This window comes from Herpailurus yagouaroundi, unplaced genomic scaffold (genome assembly GCF_014898765.1).
Source record: "Herpailurus yagouaroundi ecotype Mexico unplaced genomic scaffold, PumYag 530, whole genome shotgun sequence".
In the NCBI taxonomy this organism is placed as follows: domain Eukaryota; kingdom Metazoa; phylum Chordata; class Mammalia; order Carnivora; family Felidae; genus Herpailurus; species Herpailurus yagouaroundi.
In genome coordinates, this window is record NW_024412747.1 from 8,066,962 (window position 1) to 8,085,308 (window position 18,347).

Here is an 18,347-nt window from a genome sequence, read left to right on the forward strand (position 1 = left end):
CAGTCTGATGGGAGAGGAGGGGCCGTGTGGGCAGGCCAGCTGGGAGGCTACCTCGAGGGCCACCGGGCGCCTTGGCGTTTACGGCCAGACCCACCAGAGACCGTGGCCTCAGTGGGCAAGTGGCCAGCTCGATGATGTCATCACGCCGAGGTCTTCAGTTAGCACTGCTGCCGACCTGGACGACAGACCAGCACATGTGGTCCATGCTGGACAGCTGTCCAGAGCGACTTTCTTTTTCTTTTTGTTATCCACCTTTCTTTTTTTACCCAGCCTTCTCTGAGTGGCACAGAATAAATCCACCAAGTCCCGGATGAGAGGAAGAGTTCTATCATCAGTTTAAAAACCCTCCTTCTTTCCATTTTCCTTACTTTTCAAATAACTCCCTCACATGTCCGTACAGATGAAAATGCTTTTAAAGTACTTAGGTCCCTGGCTGTTTTTACCTTACTGTTTACTGCATTTATTAACCAAGGTGTATTCTTGAATCCCAACTTTCCTGGCTACCTCAAAAGGGAGGTGATAAACAATTATTTGCTTTAGCAATCCTGCTTTTGGGAATCAGTCCTACAGAAGTAAAAACACTCATATAAAAATATGTAAAATTGAAACGGAAGAAGGGACAGGGTATTTTCACCATCATCTTCAAACACCTCAGGAACTGTTAAAATCGCTTTGGTGAGTATTTTTTATTTTTGTAATTAAAATAAAAAACGGGGAAACAATACATACCCATTCCTGCCGCTATGACTGGTACAGGTAAATCATAGTTGTATAAGAGAAAAGACAACATCAGGAAGTCAATGTAACTTCGATGACTGGGCAGCAGAACAACCGGGTGCTCCTGGATAGCTCGCTGTAGCTTTAAAACAAATGTTCCCTTTTGAATCATTTCAGTTTTCATATTATTAAAATCACATGCCACATCAGAACAGGAAGAATGTGTATACGTACAGAGGGAACACTAAGGATAACAGGGTCTTTCTGGCTCCCCTGCTACATACAGAATCCTCTACTACATTTCAGAGTTTTACAGAAATAAGCACACATGATGCAAGAACATTAAAAATGTAAATTGCATAGAAAATAATAATAATAGTGATAAACACTAACATATCAGCGGGGCACCACATTAAGCATTTCACATATGAAGCATTTTACACGCATTGTTTAATTCCACATATTTGTAAAGAAGGCCTAAGCATTAGGTTCCTCATTTGCGACGTGGTGATGCATCTGATCGATGGCCGGGCTGGGGATACAACTGAAATCAATCTCAGTTAAAAAGTCAGCTAGCTGTCAGGGCACCTGGGAGGCTCGGCTGGTTAAGTGTCTGACGCTTGATTTCAGCTCAGGTCATGAGCTCTCCTTTGGGAAGAATGAGCCCTGGGTTGGGCTCCGTGCTGACAGTGTAAAGCCTGCTTGGGATTCTCCCTCCGCCCCCCTCTCCGCTCCTACCCCACTCACACGGGTGCGCTCTCTCTCAAAAATAAACTTAAAAAAAAAAAAAAAAGGTCAGCTGTTACCCACTGTGCTAGACTGATTGTGTGTATAAGAGGGAACAAAGCTTCTCTCGGGTAGACTAATGAAAACAAATCTGAATTAGCAGGATAAATGAGAGGTACGGTATTTCTCTATACACTGGACTGGCTGCAGGAAGAATGGGAGCCCTGCAGTTAGAAGGAATTTGAGCCTCCAGATATAATTTGTAGGCTGTCAAGATACCTCAAATACATTCACTGTATCAGTGTGTTATCTGCTTTTCTTTTCTTTTCTTTTTTAATCTAACTATAATTCGCCAAGGCAAGGTAATGTGTGATCAGTTAAGAAGACATGGCCAGGGGCGCCTGGGTGGCTCAGTCGGTTAAGCATCTGACTTTGGCTCAGGTCACGATCTCACGGTTTGTGAGTTCGAGCCCCACATCGGGCTCTGTGCTGACAGCTCAGCCTCGAGGCCGCTTCGGATTCTGTGTCTCCCTCTCTCTCTGCCCCTCTCCTGCTCACGTTCTGTCTCTCTCTGTCTCTCAAAAATAAATACATGTTAAAAAATTAAAAAAAAAAAAAAAAAAAAAAGAAGACATGGCCAGTCAACACCAGTCAAGATTCTCTGGATGGCTTTTTTTTTTTTTTTTTAAGGTTTATTTATTTTTGAGAGACAGAGAGAGACAGACCACGAGCAGGGGAGGGGCAAAAACTGAGGGAGACACAGAATCCGAAGCAGGCTCCAGGCTCCAAGCTGTCAGCACAGAGACTGCCTGACGCAGGGCTCGAACCCACAAACTGTGAAATCATGACCTGAACCGAAGTGGGTACTCAACCAACTGAGCCACCCAGGTGCCCGTCTCTGGATGGCTTTATCAAGCATTCTTTGACAGAGATCCAGAGAGTAAGTCAGCAATCTAGAAAATAGTCAGAGGAGGAAAAAAGAAGAAATACTTGAAAGTAAATGACTGAATAAAACAAAACCTTAAAAGACATGTACAGGCAGGTCAATGAAGGTGAGAGCTTCTTGGTAAGAGGAAAAACGATATTAAAAAACATAAATGAATAAAAATAGGAAAAGCTCTTCCTTTCAGAGGAAAGCAGGCTGTTAACAACAGTGATAGAATTAGAAAAATCACCATTTGGCAATCATTAGAGTAATAACTGGTTCAGGCAAAAATCATCAGTCAATGTAAAAACTAATGGAGGAAGTAAGGCGGACCCCTCTTGAAGCATCTCTCCACAAGATACTTACTCATTACAAAGGGAAATACCACCTTAACCAAATGCTGAAAGTGCACATCGCCGTGTTCCTGACCTGCTGCACTGAGAAGGACACAATGTTTTCCCACTGAGAAAACATCACTCGAATCCAAATCAAGGCAAGCTATAAAACAGGTCTGGTTTTGTTTTTTGGGTTTTATTTCCAAAACTAATATGAAACACAAACAAAGGCTGAGTTATTGTTCTAACTTAAAAGGGTCTACAGAGATAAGAAAGCTGAACGTGACGCGTGATAGAGGATTTTCTTTTGCTGTACAGGACATAACCGGGACGACTGGTGGATCATGAATGAGGTCTGTACTCTAGCGTTAAATGTCAGTTTGCTTATTTTGATAATTGCGCCAGATGGGAGTATCCTAACCGCTTATGGGAAAAACACACTGGAGAACTGAGGAAAAGGATGAAGGAAATGTTGGAGGGGAATCCAGGTGAACCGCGTACAGAAATTCTCAAGCATTACTTCTATAACTTTGTGGACATCTGACATTAGGTTAGCCTGTAAGTATTACCTGACTAAGTAACTTAATCTCAAGTCTGAAGATCTGAAAGTGACAAACATCACCCTCCAGAGAGGCAGAGCCTCTTCCGGCCAGCCTGGATGCCCGATGCCAAGGGCCTGCTCATTTGGTGCAGAGTGAGATGTCTCTGCGTTGATTGTATCATGAGGGGTAGAAGAAGAGGTTGTTTTTTAACCAGCGATACTCACTTTCTGAATACCTTCTTCATTTACACACACTTTTGAGAAAATTTGTTTAAATATTTTGCTCAGCACAAAGGCAAAAAAACGGATGGCTCCCAGACGCAGTTTGTGGCTCATTTCATCCAAGATCTCACAAACTTCCTCTTGGAGGACATCGACGGATTGAAGGGATTCCTTGGAAAGCTAGAGGGAAAAGGAAAAGCAGGGAGACGTTTCTGAAGGAAAGAAGCCAGAACTGTATTCCCTCAAGCCAGTATGACTAGTTCCAAATGGACCAATACTATATAGCTCAAAAATGCTACGCTCTCTTCTTCATTTAAATTGACATCATTTATTTTCCAATATAACCACAGTAGATAAATGATCCTATTTAGATAACCTCACAGACTAGAAATTCAAAGAGAATCGTCTTTCAAGGATAGTATTTTAGACTAAAGAAAACCTCTCACCTTTCATTTGATTTAATAAGCTTACAACCAAATTCTCTAAAATAAGTTGTTGCCCGTGTATTAGTGTCCTAGAATACATATTTAGGAATTTATTTCCCTAGAATGTTGCAGCACTCCATCTGCTTGCTCAATGCTATTACAGGGTAATATACAAGGTAAAAATGCCAGATTACATCACAATAACCGTTTAAACTATTCAGATATAGAGGTCACTGGGACAAAACTCTCCCAAGTATCAAAGGGTAACTAGTGAAATCAATGACCTCACAATGGAACTCTCTTTATTCATATGGCACACCACATCTTCTTGTAAAGAGAACAAATATGGGCGTGTGCTAGGCCTGGAGATGAACAAGTCCGTTTCTGCCCTTAAGGAATCCTAATCTGACTCTTTTTACTTCCCCCTAAACAAGCATGTTGGAAACAAGTGTGGAGTCTATGTGATAAATAATAATTATCCTTTGCAGAGGAGAATGTTCTGCTTTAGGATGAGGTCCAGAATACCAGAGGGTAGAATGCTGGAGTCCCAGCTTCCTAATTTACATGTTTTTTTTTAAAAAACAATGAGGTGAAATTAATATAGCCTAAAATTAGCCATTTCAAAATCAACAGTTCAGTGGCATTTGGTACCTTCACAAATGGATAATTATCCTCTACCTAGCTCCGTATTTTATCTTTTCCAGGGAAACAGAGGAATCAGTGGATTAGTGGTAAGGATGGATTTCAGGAAACAAGCCTAGGAAAGGGAGTCCATTTGAAGAACTATCAAAATAGTTGAGGCCAGAGACAGAAAAGGCCCAAACAAAGGTAATAAAAGGTGCTGAAGAGAAGGCGAAGGGCAGAGAGATGCTCAGTTCTTCTGGGCAACAGAACGGATGGTGGGGCGGTCCTGAGATGGGGGAGACAGACCAAGGGTAGAAGGCAGTGTGGTGCAGGGGTTGAGAAGGCGGGGATACTGATTCTGAGGGGTTTGTGAGACATACAAATTAGATGACCTTCAGGGAACAGGACAGTCAGAGATAAAAGTCTGAACCCTGATAATCTAGCCAAGGCTAGAGATCCTGTCTGGACATCACCAGACTACAGGTGAAAATGGAAATGAAGACAATGGACAAAATGGATCAGGGAGGCTGCAGGGATAAAGGAGGCTGAGGGTTTGACCTTGAGAAACACTTGCCTGGTGGATGGAAGAACCTGTAAAGAGATTAACAAGGGAGATATTCAGAGAACTACACCGGGTTGCACCATCAACGTCAAGAGAGGTCCTGCAGGAGACTGCCCAACAAAAACGGACACAGTTAAGATACAGCGAAGACTAAAACGGCCCCTGGGATCGGGTCCCTTGGAGATCCACAGTGACCTTTACCGGATGAGGTGCATGGCCTGCTAAAAGTGGGCGTGAATGGGGAAGGACAGACTATACCTTTGAGGAGCTGAGCCGAGAAGGGAAAGAGAGACGTGGCCGAGAGGGCCCTCCCCCAGCCAGGAAGTGCTTATGCCAGCTGGGCCGGTAGAGAAGGCTGAAGAGTAGGAAGGACATGACCCCCGGGGTTCTGAAAGAATTACACACATGAGGCATTCAGGGGAGCAGGCTGGTCGATTCAGAAGGAATGCCTTCTCCAAAACTGGACGAAAGCACGGAAGCAGAGAATGACCTGATCCCTTATTCTGTGCACCTGGGCTTCTCATTTGCTCAACAGGTATGTCTGTCCTTCCAGCACCCTCTTCCTGGAAACCTCAGAGGAGATTAAAAGATGAGCAATAGCTCTGTAAGTCCTTGTCCGGGTGCTGTCCCTCTTCAGTCTGCTCTCCGCACCACAAACCTGAGTGGTCCCTTCGATGCAGCAGTAATCTCATCTTTCCTCGGCTAAAAGCACTTTGATGGCAGCTCTTGCATTCCTGTGAGCCAAAGACAGCCTGAGTTGGAGAAGCGGCAGCAGAGATGGAAAGAAACAGACAAGAGCTATCAAGGGGAGCACAGGAGCCGCTCCTAGTGACTGACTAGGATGAAGGGAAAGCAGGAAGCTGAAGACGGCATCCAGATTTGCGGTTTGAGCAGCAGGCACACGGCAGGGTTGTTCTTGGAGTACAGAAAACAGGGGGAGGGGGGTGTGCGTGGTACAGCAGTAGGGGTGGGAGGGTAAGAGAGTTTGATTCAGACATCCTGAATTTGAGAGGTTTTTGGATTTTCCAAGTAGGTATTCCAATAGACATCAAAATATGTGTCTCAAAAGAGATCTGGACTGAAGCAACAGATAGTAATTATTGTTTATTACATACTGTTGTTTATAACATATTACTAACATAACAACATAAGTATAAGGAAGATACTTATAATTCTGGCAATAAATAAAACTGCTCAGAGAGTGAGTTAGAACAAGAAGTTGAGGAACAGCAGCATTTAAAGACACAAGCGAAGGAAAAGAAGCACATCAACGGAGGAAATCAAGAAGATTTGGTGGGAGGGGGGGATGCCTGGCTGACTCAGAGGTGCATGTGGTTTTTTTTTTTTTTTTTTTTTTTAGTTTATTTATTTTTGAGAGAGTGAGTGAGCCAGTGTGAGTGGAGCAGCGAGAGAGGGGGGAAAGAATCCCAAGCAGGTTCTGCACTGTCAGCGCAGAGCCTGATGTGGGGCTCCATCTCACGAACCATGAGATCATGACCTGAGCCAAAATCAAGAGTTGAACGCCTAACTGACTGAGCCTCCCAGGCGCCCCGGATTATGGGATTCTTGATCTCGGGGCTGTGAGTTTGGGTCCCATGCTGGGTGTAGAGAGAACCTAAAAACTTCTAAAAAAAAAAAAAAGAGGGAGAGTGTGCCAAAGACTGCGAAGGATTTCAACAAGGTTGATTTTAGCCATAAGGAAGGAAGTCATTATTTGCAATCCTGGAGAGATTAATTACAGCGGGTTGGAAACCAGATTCCAGTGAGCTGGAGCTGCGTATACACAAAGGGTGAGAAAGTACAGAAAACAGCCAGCTGCTTCTAAGAGTAGAATACAACAGGGAAAGGAAGTGCTGAGTCATAAGGGGGAACAAATGTGCTCAAAGGCTGATTTAAGCTGGAAGACAATTAAGCATGTTCAGTGAGGATGTAAAGCAGTAAAGAACAGTAAAAAGTTAAAGACATTTGGGAGGACAATCGAGCAAACAAAGTCCCGGGGGAGGAGGGAGCAAGTCAAGTTCAGAGCAAAGGAGTAGGGAAGGGACTGAACTCCCAACAGGAGAAAGGGCTCCCTGTCCCCTCTGAACAGGAAGGAAGAGGAGAATTATGGGTATCAGATGCAGGTCAGTTAGTAGCTTGATCACAGGAAGTTGAGAGTGGTCATATAATGGTTTACATTTTTTTGTGAAGCAAGAAGAAAAATCTCATGTTGAGGGTAAGGGGGGGGAGATGGGAGGCTCAGAAAGAATGGGACGGACACTGACACTGTCATTTTGGAGAATGGAAGACACTTCACTGGGGAAACAAAGAATTCCTGAGTAACAAGAATTACAGAGGGCCCAGTTGGGTTACATAATCTTGAGTTATAACAATTCCAATCTACCTACATTATGGGATTTTTTTCTCAGTAGCACAGCCAAGTTTGAGAAACACTGGCTTGGGTCAGTCATGCTTGATCTGGCTATGCACTAGAATTATTTGGGGAGCTTTTATTAACTTTTTAAATGTTTGTTTATTGACAAAGAGACCGACCACGAGCGGGGGAGGGGCAGAGAGATGTAGACACAGAATCTGAAGCAGGCTCCAGGCTCTGAGCTGTCAGCACAGAGCCTGACACGGGGCTGAAACTCATAAGCCGTGAGATTATGACCCGAGCTGAAGTCGGATGCTTAACCAATTGAGCCACCTAGGCACTCCTACTTGGGAAGCTTTTAAAAAGAAGATGAAAAAGAAGAAGAAGAAGAAAGAGATGCCTGGGTCCTATTCCAGAGTCATTAAATCAGAATCTCTGTGGACAGGACCAAAACATATTTTTTTATTCATTCATTCAAGAAATATTTACTGAATGTGTACTATGTGCTAGGCACTAGGAATACAGCTAAAAAAAAAAAAAAAAAAAAAAATTTTTATTAAGGGAGATAAAATTTTTGCCTTCATGGAGTGTATATACTGGTGGATAATAACAGTTAACTTTCTGTAAAAGTTCTATCAAAGAGCCGGTATTGAGAACCACTGTCTTTGGCTTCTAATTGACGAGGAAACTTCATGCCGCTGATGGAATAGGACCAATCAGAGAAGACTAATTGTTTCTTCAAGACAGATCATGACAGAGAGATGAAAACAAAAGGATTAGGAGCACAGGTCATACATCCAAATCAGAAGAAAACAGCAGAGATAAAGAGCTTTTCTGAGGCCATACAGCTGACTAAATTCCGCTTAAAAGTCAATGAAGCAAAAATCTCTCCAGGTTCACCTCAAGGCACAAAAGCACTTGGGCAACAGAACAGGGAGGGCCGGCCGCCAGGAAGCTGTAGTCCTGCCCACTGAATGCCTCTATCCTGCTGCCTTCAAATCACACGTCCACGACAGAACTTAGTGTTTCTCCCCAGTCCATTCCTTCTCCTGGGCTCCCTATCGCAATGAATGGTGCTCTCATTTCTAAGTCTTTCTTGCCCTTCCCTTCATTCAATAAGGTCTACTCCACCTCTTAAATTTCTTAAATCTGTCCAACTCGTTTCTACGACCACTTACCGGTCTAGGCAAGTGTGATCCCACAAAGGGAGTATTGCAAAAGCATCATAACCAGACTTCCCCTCTCCATCTGGAGCAGAATGGTGCTTCTAAAACATAAACCGATCAGGCCACAGTCCAACCTGAAACCTTTCAATGACTTTGCATTGTATGTAGGATAAAATCGAATTCCTCTGGATGGTTTATAAAACCCTTCACCATGTGGCCGCTGCTTCCCTCTCCAGTTCCAATTCTTACCACTACTCCTTCTGTGCCCTCTTCGGTCTGGTCGGACCTGCTTCTAGTACTGTGAGTACACATGCTCTCTAGTCTTTAAAATAAGCCGGTGGTTCCCAAACTTTGCTATACTTTGGAGTTGACTGGGCTTCTCTAAAAACTACTACTAGAATGTCTGGTTCCCTCCCTCTGACGTTCTGATTCAATTCATATGGGGGTGAGATCTATGCACAGGGATTCCTGAAAGCTTCTCCAGCAACTTTAATGTGCAGTGAAATTTGAAAACCACGGGGAAAATGTTATCTGCTCTGCTAGGAACATTTCTTCACCCACTTCACCTGGACAACCCCTAATCATCTTTTAGGTAGGCATCATTAAAAAAAAAAATCGATTTTTTTTTTTTTTTTTTTTAATTTAAATTCAAGTGAGTTAACATACAGTGTAGTCTTGCCTTCAGGAGTAGAAGCCAGTGATTCATCTCTTACATAGGACACCCAGTGCTCATCCTGAAAAGTACCCTCCTTAATGCCCATCACCCATTTAACCCATCCCCCCACCCACCTCCCCTCCAGCAACGCTGTTTGTTCTCTGTATTTGAGTCTCATACAGTTTGCCTCCCTGTTTTTATCTTACTTTTCCTTCCCTTCCCCTATGCTCATCTGTTGAGTTTCTCAAATTCCACAGATATGTGAAATCATGAGATATTTGTCTTTCTCTAAGTGACTTACTTCACTTAGCACAATACCCTCTAGTTCCATCCATGTTGTTGCAAATGGCAAGATTTCATTCTTTTTCATCACCGAGTAGTATTCCATTGTGTGTGTGTGTGTGTGTGTGTGTGTGTGTGTGTGCGCGCGTGTGCACACACACACACACACACACACACCCCACATCTTCTTTATCCATTCATCAGTCTATGGACAAAAAAAAAAAAAAATCGCTTTCCCAACTCCCTACACAAATTATTTGCCTTATGAGTAATTAGTGCCCCTGTATACTGGGCTCCTGTCAGCATATCAGATTTCATTGTCAATTCAATGGATTATACAACTGTTGTCATTCCCTATCAGACTACAGTTGACCCTTGGACAACGTGGGGGCTGGGTGCCAACCCCCCATGCGGTTGAAAATCCATGTGTAACTTTTGACTCCCCAAAATCTTAACTAATAGCCTACTATTGACTGGAAGCTTTACCGATAACATGAACAGTTGATTTACACGTATTTTCCATGTTATATGTATTACATACTATATTCTCACAATAAGCTAGAGAATATATTTTTAAGAAAATCATAAGAAAAAAATCATAAGGAAAATACATTTACAGTACTGTACTGTATTTATTAAAAAAAAAAATCCACTCTAAGTGGACCCGCACAGTTCAAACCTATGTTGTTCCTTGTTGGCTGTGGTTGAAGAGGGAATCACCTACCTGTTTAATGACATAATGAACCTCTTCAGAATTGAGAACATTGTATTTAATATCACTTGGCTTGCAAGGAGTAATCCCCTTATAGACAAGAGGTGTGTAGCATTTCATTGCAAACTTCAAGTCACTGACATGCCTCCTCTCCTCTAAAATATCTTCAAATTCATCCCATTTTTTGAGCTCCTTCTGTGGGTAAGGAAAATGAAAGAAAGTAACGCACATACTGTAAAATAAATTAGGGCAGATTAGGGACTACACTGGTAAGGTTTCATCTTTGCCAACATTTTTATTCAAGGACACACGAACAAGAGCAGAGTGCACTGATAAAAGGTTCTCCTATACTAAAAAAAAGGAAATATAATGACAGTTAGGGGTCAATAAATTGATATTGAATTATCACAATATTTTATTATGTCTGTTTGCTATCTTTGTAAAGCCAGTACCCTTTTGGAAAAGTCAACAAAGATAGTAAAGATAAGAGATTAAGCTCTAGAATAATCTGACCAATTTTATAATCAATTTTATCTGGTCAATTTTATCAATCACATTGATAAATATGGTTTGCCTGCCTCTTCTCCTTAGGATTCACAATTAAATCCAAGCATACAACAGAAATTCAAAATTATGTCAAACTACATGGGTGCCAATCCACTTAAGGCACCCCATATGTCCTCCAACTTCTTCAAATACTTTTTTCCTCTGGTGACTGAAGGGCTGAAGTTTGAACTTTACCCTCTTGGAGAAGTGCTGTTGGGGCGGCAGGGATGCCCAGGTCATGGCTCCTGCCACTTCCATCTACAGGCTGTGATGAGACGCAAAAAGCCACCTGCCTTCTCCCTGGCTACCATGCGTGTTGCTGACACAAAGGGTGTCCTCTATCCGGGGTTGGGCAGATCCTAGGAACTTCTATTTATCTTTCCTGCATTAACCTGTGTGAGCAGCGGTCAACTTACTGGGAAGAAAAAAATGCTTAGAGATTCTTGGGCACTTAAATAGCAATTCAGATTCTAGTAAAATGTATTATTATTATTATTTTTTTAAAGAATTGTTTTGACCAGGGAATTACAAAATTTTTAAATTAGTTTTGAGAGAGCATGTGTATGTGAGCACGTGTACAAGTGGGGGAGGGGCAGAAGGGGAAAAGGGGGAGGGGGAAGGGGAGAGGGAGAGGGAGAGTGAGAGCGAGCGAGCGAGAGAGTGAGCGAGCATGTATCCCAAGCAGGCTCCATGCTCAGCAAAGAGCCTGATGCAGTGCTTGATCCCATGACCCTGGGATCATGACCTGAGCCAAAATCAAGAGACACTCAACTGAATGAGCCACGCAGGTGCCCTTAATAAAATGTTTTAAAGCCAAAAATAAATAAATAAATAAATCTGGAAGTTACAGTAAAGCTCAAAGAAGAAAATTTAAATCACCTGCTGTCCAATGACCCAGGGACCATTCTAGTGAATGCTTTTTTTCTGGGCATATACACACATTCCCACCTGACACACATACATTTTGATTTGTCACTTGAGTTTTTCACTTCCTGTATAAACTTCCTTGTCCTTTCAGTTTCTTCCACCATATTATTACTAATGGAACTTTTAATGATTTTCTATTCGTTGCTCTTAAAAAATACAACACACATTATTATTTCTTTCTAATTTAATCGTTAAACCCTGACCTCCTTCTAGTCTTCATCTTCCTAGACCTCCCCATGGCCTGACACCATTCTTAAGGGCTCCCTCCTTTCCCCACCTCCAACCATCCTGAAATTTTCCTATTTTTTTTTTTAACATTTATTCATTTTTGAGAGGGAGAGAGAGACAGAGACAGAGCATGAATGGGGGAGGGGCAGAGAGAGAGGGAGACACAGGATCTGAGGCAGGCTCCAGGCTCCGAGCTGTCAGCACAGAGCCCGACGCGGGGCTTGAGCTCACAAACCTTGAGATCATGACCTGAGCCAAAGTCGGTCGCTCAACCGACTGAGCCACCCAGGCGCCCCTTTACTTTGGTTTTTAATTCATGACTCTTGTCACAGCAGAAGATCCATCTCATTTCTCTAATCCAGTGATTTCTCAACCTTGGGGGAAAATTTCAACCAAAATGAAAATGTTTCTTCTTTCCTCCCATTTCCCTTAATGTTAACATATCCAACTGTCCTGTCTCAACCCACTGTACTGCTCATCTGGCTTTAGATACTAATTGTACATGTGGTCGAACCTCCTGCTTGGTTCTCTTCTCCCATGGGAGCTCCTGATGTACACATTTAGTTGCAAACACTTCACATTTGGCCCTCCTAAGGTTTATTTATTTTTAAGAGACAGAGAGAGAGACAGATCATGAGCAGGGGAGGGGCAGAGAGAGAGGGAGACTTAGAATCCAAAGCAGGCTCCAGGCTCTGAGCCGTCAGCACAGAGTCTGACACAGGGTTCGAACCCCTGAACTGTAAGATCATGACCTGAGCCCCAGTCGGATGCTTAACTGATTGAGCCACCCAGGCACCCCGACATTTGGCCTTTCTAAAACTGAACTCATTTCTCCTCTGCACAATCCTACAACCTGCTTATTTTCTGGAGTTTTACACCAGAAATCTCAACAACCACCATGCCATCTACATCCCTTTGCATTATTCTAGACCCCTCCTCCCTCACCCTTGTGTGCAATCCATCTGATCCTGTTAAGGTGGCCTTTAAGAACATAGCACATCTACTCCTCAACCACAGGTCCAGCCTGTGTGCTTTATCACAGCAGCCTCCTCACTGGTCTCCTTGACCCTTTGACTCTACCCTCCATGTTGCCATGTGCTCTTTTCAAAACACAATTCTGAACCAGTTGTTCCCTGCTTAAAATACTTAAGTGACTCGCCACCTCCTTTAGAGTAAGACCTAAACCATTTCTGATGTCATACAAGCACCCCTATGAGCTGGTCTGTCCCTCCCTCTCCAGACTCATTGGCCACCATGCTAAGGTCTACTCGATAGCAAATGATTTGCATTTCCCCAACACAGTTCATTGTTGACATGCTTCTGGGTCTTTGCACAAGCTCATCTCTGTGTCTGGAAGGCCTTTTTGTTCCTCTGTCATCCTTGCTCAGGCATCACTCTTGTGAGAAAACTCTCCTTGAGTTGCTCAGAGGGACTTACTCTGCCTTCCCCATCAGAACGTCTTTACCCAGTACCTCCACCTATGATGGAATGTACCCATAATACTGCAATCGTTTGCATGTCGTCACCCCAAAATGCAAGTATCCTGAAGACAAAACACATGTCCTCTTTGTATTTCCCAACATCCAGGTGTGTTTGGAATAGAGCACAACTGAATGACTACATGTTGAAGTAACAGAAAAAAATATAGAATGTTAAACTGAGAACATGACTAGGCATAATGAGAATACAAACAAAAGAGCACTTAAGAGGAGTTTCAACATCAAAAGGGTAGCATGTAAAACGTGAAATATGCAAACACGAACATTGTTATGCCCACATATATAAAGTATAAAGAATAGATGAGGGAAAAATCTTCTAATGCTGGGATTCTACTGTAAAACTCTGTCCTTGTAACATATCATACTCTTGCTTGTAAGGTTCAAGAACCTTCTCAAATCTCCCATTTCTCATCAGTAAAAGAATTTACAGTTTATGTATAGACTCAGACTTGGTACAATGTAACAAACTGTCATTATAGATTATATAATTTTAGGGATGAAAGGGGATTTAGAGACTTCCCACTTAGTGGTCCTGGCAGTGGGAAGAGAAAAGGATTGGAATCAGCTAGGGAGACAAAGATCTTCTCTCTCTCTCTCTCTCTCTCTGTACACACACACACACACACACACACACACACACACACACACACGTAAGGCATTTATGTTTATAAACATTTTTATATTACATATGAATATACAAAATAATTATAAATAAGTGTACATATATAGAGACAGGGAGAGAGATGGAGGAGGGAGGGAGACCCTTCTGCGCTGTTCACCTGAAAACACTTAGCCATCAACCTCAGCCTCTGTTTACCTCTGTGTACCATTTCCTGACTCTCCCCCCTCAACCTAGACTGAACTGACCATCTTCTCCTTTGACTCTTAACTGAGCCTTTCATGACAGCATCTAAAATACTTCATTAAACCCAGATTGGTATCTCCCCTGCAAGACTGTAAACTTCTTGTCTGCGTAGGTAGTGTGTCTTATATGTTTTTGTATTCCCAGTTCCTAGTAGGAACTCATCGTAGAATGAAAAAATAAATTACTGAATGAAGACACTTCCTGAGCCCTGCTGCTGCTGGCTCCCCAATATTCACAGGCTAAAGCTCAAAGTGCTCCCAATCTGGTCCTGACCCAGTGGCTAATCCAGTGGTTTTTTTAACCCAGGCTGCACATGAAAATAACCTGGGCACTTAAAAAATATACTGATGCCCAGGACCCCCTAGAGATTCTTGATTAATTTAGTCTGTGAATGGTACCTGGGCATCAGAATTATTTTTAAAAGTACTCCAAGTGATTCCTACTCGCAGCTAGGGTTGAGTGTTAACTACTCATTTGTTGGCCTTCCCTATACATGATGGAGAAGTATTTATTACCATAAGATAAATGTATTTGCACAGCTACCCATCTAGGGGCACGATACAAAGAGGAGCCCCAGTAAGATTTCAGTTAGTTCCCCCCATTGTTTTTCTATCTTAATTTTTACAGCAGCCCCTTCTTATTTGTAGCTAAACAAGCTTCTCCTTGTACCTCCCTTTCAACTGCTCTGGAGGATCCATTCATTCAACAGATAGTTAGGGAGAGCCCACAACATACCAGGCGCTGTTCTACAGGCTGAGAATAAAATATGAACAAGGCAGACAAAGAACATGTAGGAAAGGAGCTTACGCTGCCTTACGGAAAGACAGACAACAAATAAGTTCACTTAGGCATACTCCCAGTGGCACGCTGGTGAATGTTTAACCATGGGAGAGCCCTGGCAGATTTCAAGCTACCAACATGACTTCCGTAGGCGGAGAGCTGGGGAGGGATGTGCAGTAGCCACTCTTACATAGCATCTCTACCTTACAGTCTGACGGACATAAATAACCTCAAAAGCGTGGGTAACAGTAAAATTTAGTAAAATAATTAGGAAGTGCTGAGCTTGGGGTATTTATTACTTTCATTTTTAACAGAATTTATTTAACTGTAAATTTACAAAAGTCAATCTTTAATTTTTCATAACGGTTGTATGTCAACAATGGGCTCTACAAACGTCATGAGACATTAATACACAGCTTTGAGAGTCAGTACAAGACTGATGTTAACACGACATTGGAAAAGGGAATATAAAGAAAATAAAATATAGTAACTAACAAGGAAGGACTGGAGAGCTACTTTAGATTGAATGCTTGGGTTGAGGCCTCTCTGGGAGGTGATATTTGAACTGGCACCTCAAATGGGACAGGGGAAGCGATGCAAATTTCTGGGAAAAACAGCATGCCACACAGAGGGAACTGTAAGCACGCTTGAGGGGAGAGCCTGCTTACTGTCAGAGAAACAAAGGCCGGTGTAGCTAAAGCCCAGTGAGCAACATTAGTAGAATCAGAGAGGTAGCAATGGTGTAGTCTTGCAGGACATTGTAAGGAGTCCAGATTTTTCCTTCAGGCTTTAGCAGGAAGCCATAGTTGGGGTTCTGGGTACACCAGGAAGTATCTATCCCCAGTCTTCTTTTCATTCCGTGCTCTCACGAAAAGGTTTCAAGCAGACCTACGGCTTCAGCTACAATTTGCTTGCTGATGTCTGACAAATCCGTATCTTTAGGCTAGACCTGCCTCCTTTCCTCTGGTACCATGTTTCTAACTCTGTCTGGATGTCTCCCAAACACCTGTGAGGTATGGGGTCCATAACGTAGTAATCCACGACTTCAAAATCATTCATTCTACCACTCGCATCTGGAACTGAACACATCTGAAACTGACACAACCTGTTCCTCTCCCCAGATTCCCTATCGGCAGCGTCCGCCCAGTTGCCGAATCACAGAAACCTCCTTTTCTTCAGCCACCGCATTCAACTATCCTAACCAACTCAAACTAACCAATTTACCCTTCTCCCTAGGCTCACTGCCATTGCCTCAGGCTTTTAGGACTTCTCTGGATGACGGCAATCGTGTTCCGTTGCTCCCCAGGCTTAGGGCGTCAGATTCCTTCTCCTATCAGATTCTCCTTCTACCGTCTCTACTTAAGTGAAGGTTATCCACACAAATAACCACTCCAGAAACCCAGCCTCCTTAGACTTCCAAAAATACAAATCCGATCATCCTTAAAGGTTCCCTTAGAAAGCTTTTATTCTTAAGGGTGCGTAAATATGATATATAAAATCCCTCTAGGAACTATCTTCTGCCCACTTCCTTAGTTTTGTTTCCCACGTCTCCTTTATTCTACCCTTACCTAACTACTAGGTTCTCCCAAACATGCAAGGGAGTGGCTTTCTTATGGAAGACACCTACCATGGGTGTCTTCCTCTCCTTCATCTCCCATTCACACCTCAAAAACTCAGCTCACATGTCGCCTTCTCTTAAAAGTCTCCTCTGAGTCCCCAAACAGGTCAGGTGCTCCTTCTCATTCCTGCCACAACGTGCTGTGGATGATTTGACCTTTGCCCTTACCTCACTTAATTGTAATTGCAATTGTTTATTTTCATAACTTCAAGTCCATGGAGGCAAAGGCTGGGTCTTTAATGTCTATATTCTGGGTGTTGAAAATAATGACTAGGACGCTGTAAGTAACCAGTGCTGTAATGTTTGTTGCAATCAGGAGTATCTTACATATCTCTAAGTACTACTCTCACATTAGATTATTGCACAAGAACAGTGTGGCTGAGGAAATAAGGACAGCCTGAAATAGTAAGAAAAAGTTCAGGTTATCCTAAGAGTAAAGCCTATGCAGTTACAAGAATAGCGAGGGCTTCTGTCCAGCTTCACAGGTAGAAAAAGCTCACGTACAATTGCCTTAATTTTTCATGTGAAAAAGCCGACCAAAGCGTTATCATTAAAGAACCAGCAGTAAATGGGGAAGTAAAAAAAAAAAACAAACCCAACTCTTTCCTTTATATGCATGTGCAAAATTGCAGTCAATTCACAAACCAGTTTAGGGCTGAAAAAGCTACCTATGGTGAGTCAGGATCTACACAGCAACCCGGTTCCCTGTATGCCTGGTCTGGAACAGCAGAGTCAGAAAATGAGGTCAAAATAGTTCCCCCACAGAGCTGTGGGGTGAGGTCAACAACTAGAGAGGTTAAAGTAATAACTCTCACAGAAGTGGGCAGTTGACAGCAATTATAACCCCAGAGCTCTCCACATGGAGGGAGAAGTTTCCCCATGTTCCAAAGAATGCTGGTGTCCCAAATTGAAGGTAGCCCTGTATCTACCTTCTCTTTTGAAACTGAGTTTTTGGTTTATCTCATTGTTTTGTCTTTTCCCTGTTACGACCTTCCTACACACAATAACATTATATTTAAGACAGAAATTGGCGCTAACCTCCATGACATAGTAACATGCTTTTTAAAATGCATTCTTTCATTGCCTTGTAAAGTACCTAAAAATTAATTTCGTGGTTAAAAAAAAATATCAGCTGCCCCAGAATTGTGCAATCCTGAGAACTACAAAGCGTTCACCTCATAATTTCTTCATATAAATGGTGAGCGACCGACATTCTGTTGGCAAAAAAGATCAGTTACAATCGGGAGAGGGAGAGAGGGTTGGGGGTTAGAAGGCAAGTTGGGAGAGACCGGGCGGCATTAGCTTCCTTCCGCAAAACGTACGGATGGAAGACAAAAAACGCAGTAAAATTTTCCAGAAGTTCCCAATCTTTCTATTTGAAAAACTTTTAAGTCTTATCACAAACTCTGTGTCCCCATACGAGCCAAATACTTTTCTCCCAGGAACATCACGGCAGCAAAAGGGCGGGGTGGGGAGCCACACGCTGACATATCAGGCCAGGTCAGAATCAGGCAGGTTTCTCCAGTTCCACCTACAGGCAGCCCCTCGCTGGAGGCAGAGAGATCCCTTTCTCACGCCTCATTCCTGCGTCAGGGGCTCTCTGAAGGCCCCCCGCCTGGTGGAGGCAAAGAGAAGGAAC

The 18,347-nt window shown here is 42.9% G+C and overlaps 1 protein-coding gene across 3 annotated transcripts in view; it reads right to left on the minus strand.

Moving 5' to 3' along the window:
• GNPAT (glyceronephosphate O-acyltransferase) overlaps positions 1-18,347 on the minus strand; it is a 33,783-nt gene that overhangs the window by 14,302 nt on the left and 1,134 nt on the right. For 2 of the 3 annotated variants that reach the window (XM_040464948.1, XM_040464947.1), the window contains exons 2-4: positions 10,258-10,440; positions 3,470-3,646; positions 730-859 (exon numbers count right to left, since the gene is read on the minus strand). In XM_040464948.1, coding sequence (XP_040320882.1) covers positions 730-859; positions 3,470-3,646; positions 10,258-10,440 — 490 coding nt within the window. Of the gene's footprint in view, positions 1-729; positions 860-3,469; positions 3,647-10,257; positions 10,441-17,746; positions 17,911-18,347 lie in introns of those variants that run through there. The other variant, XM_040464949.1, reaches the window with a different exon arrangement.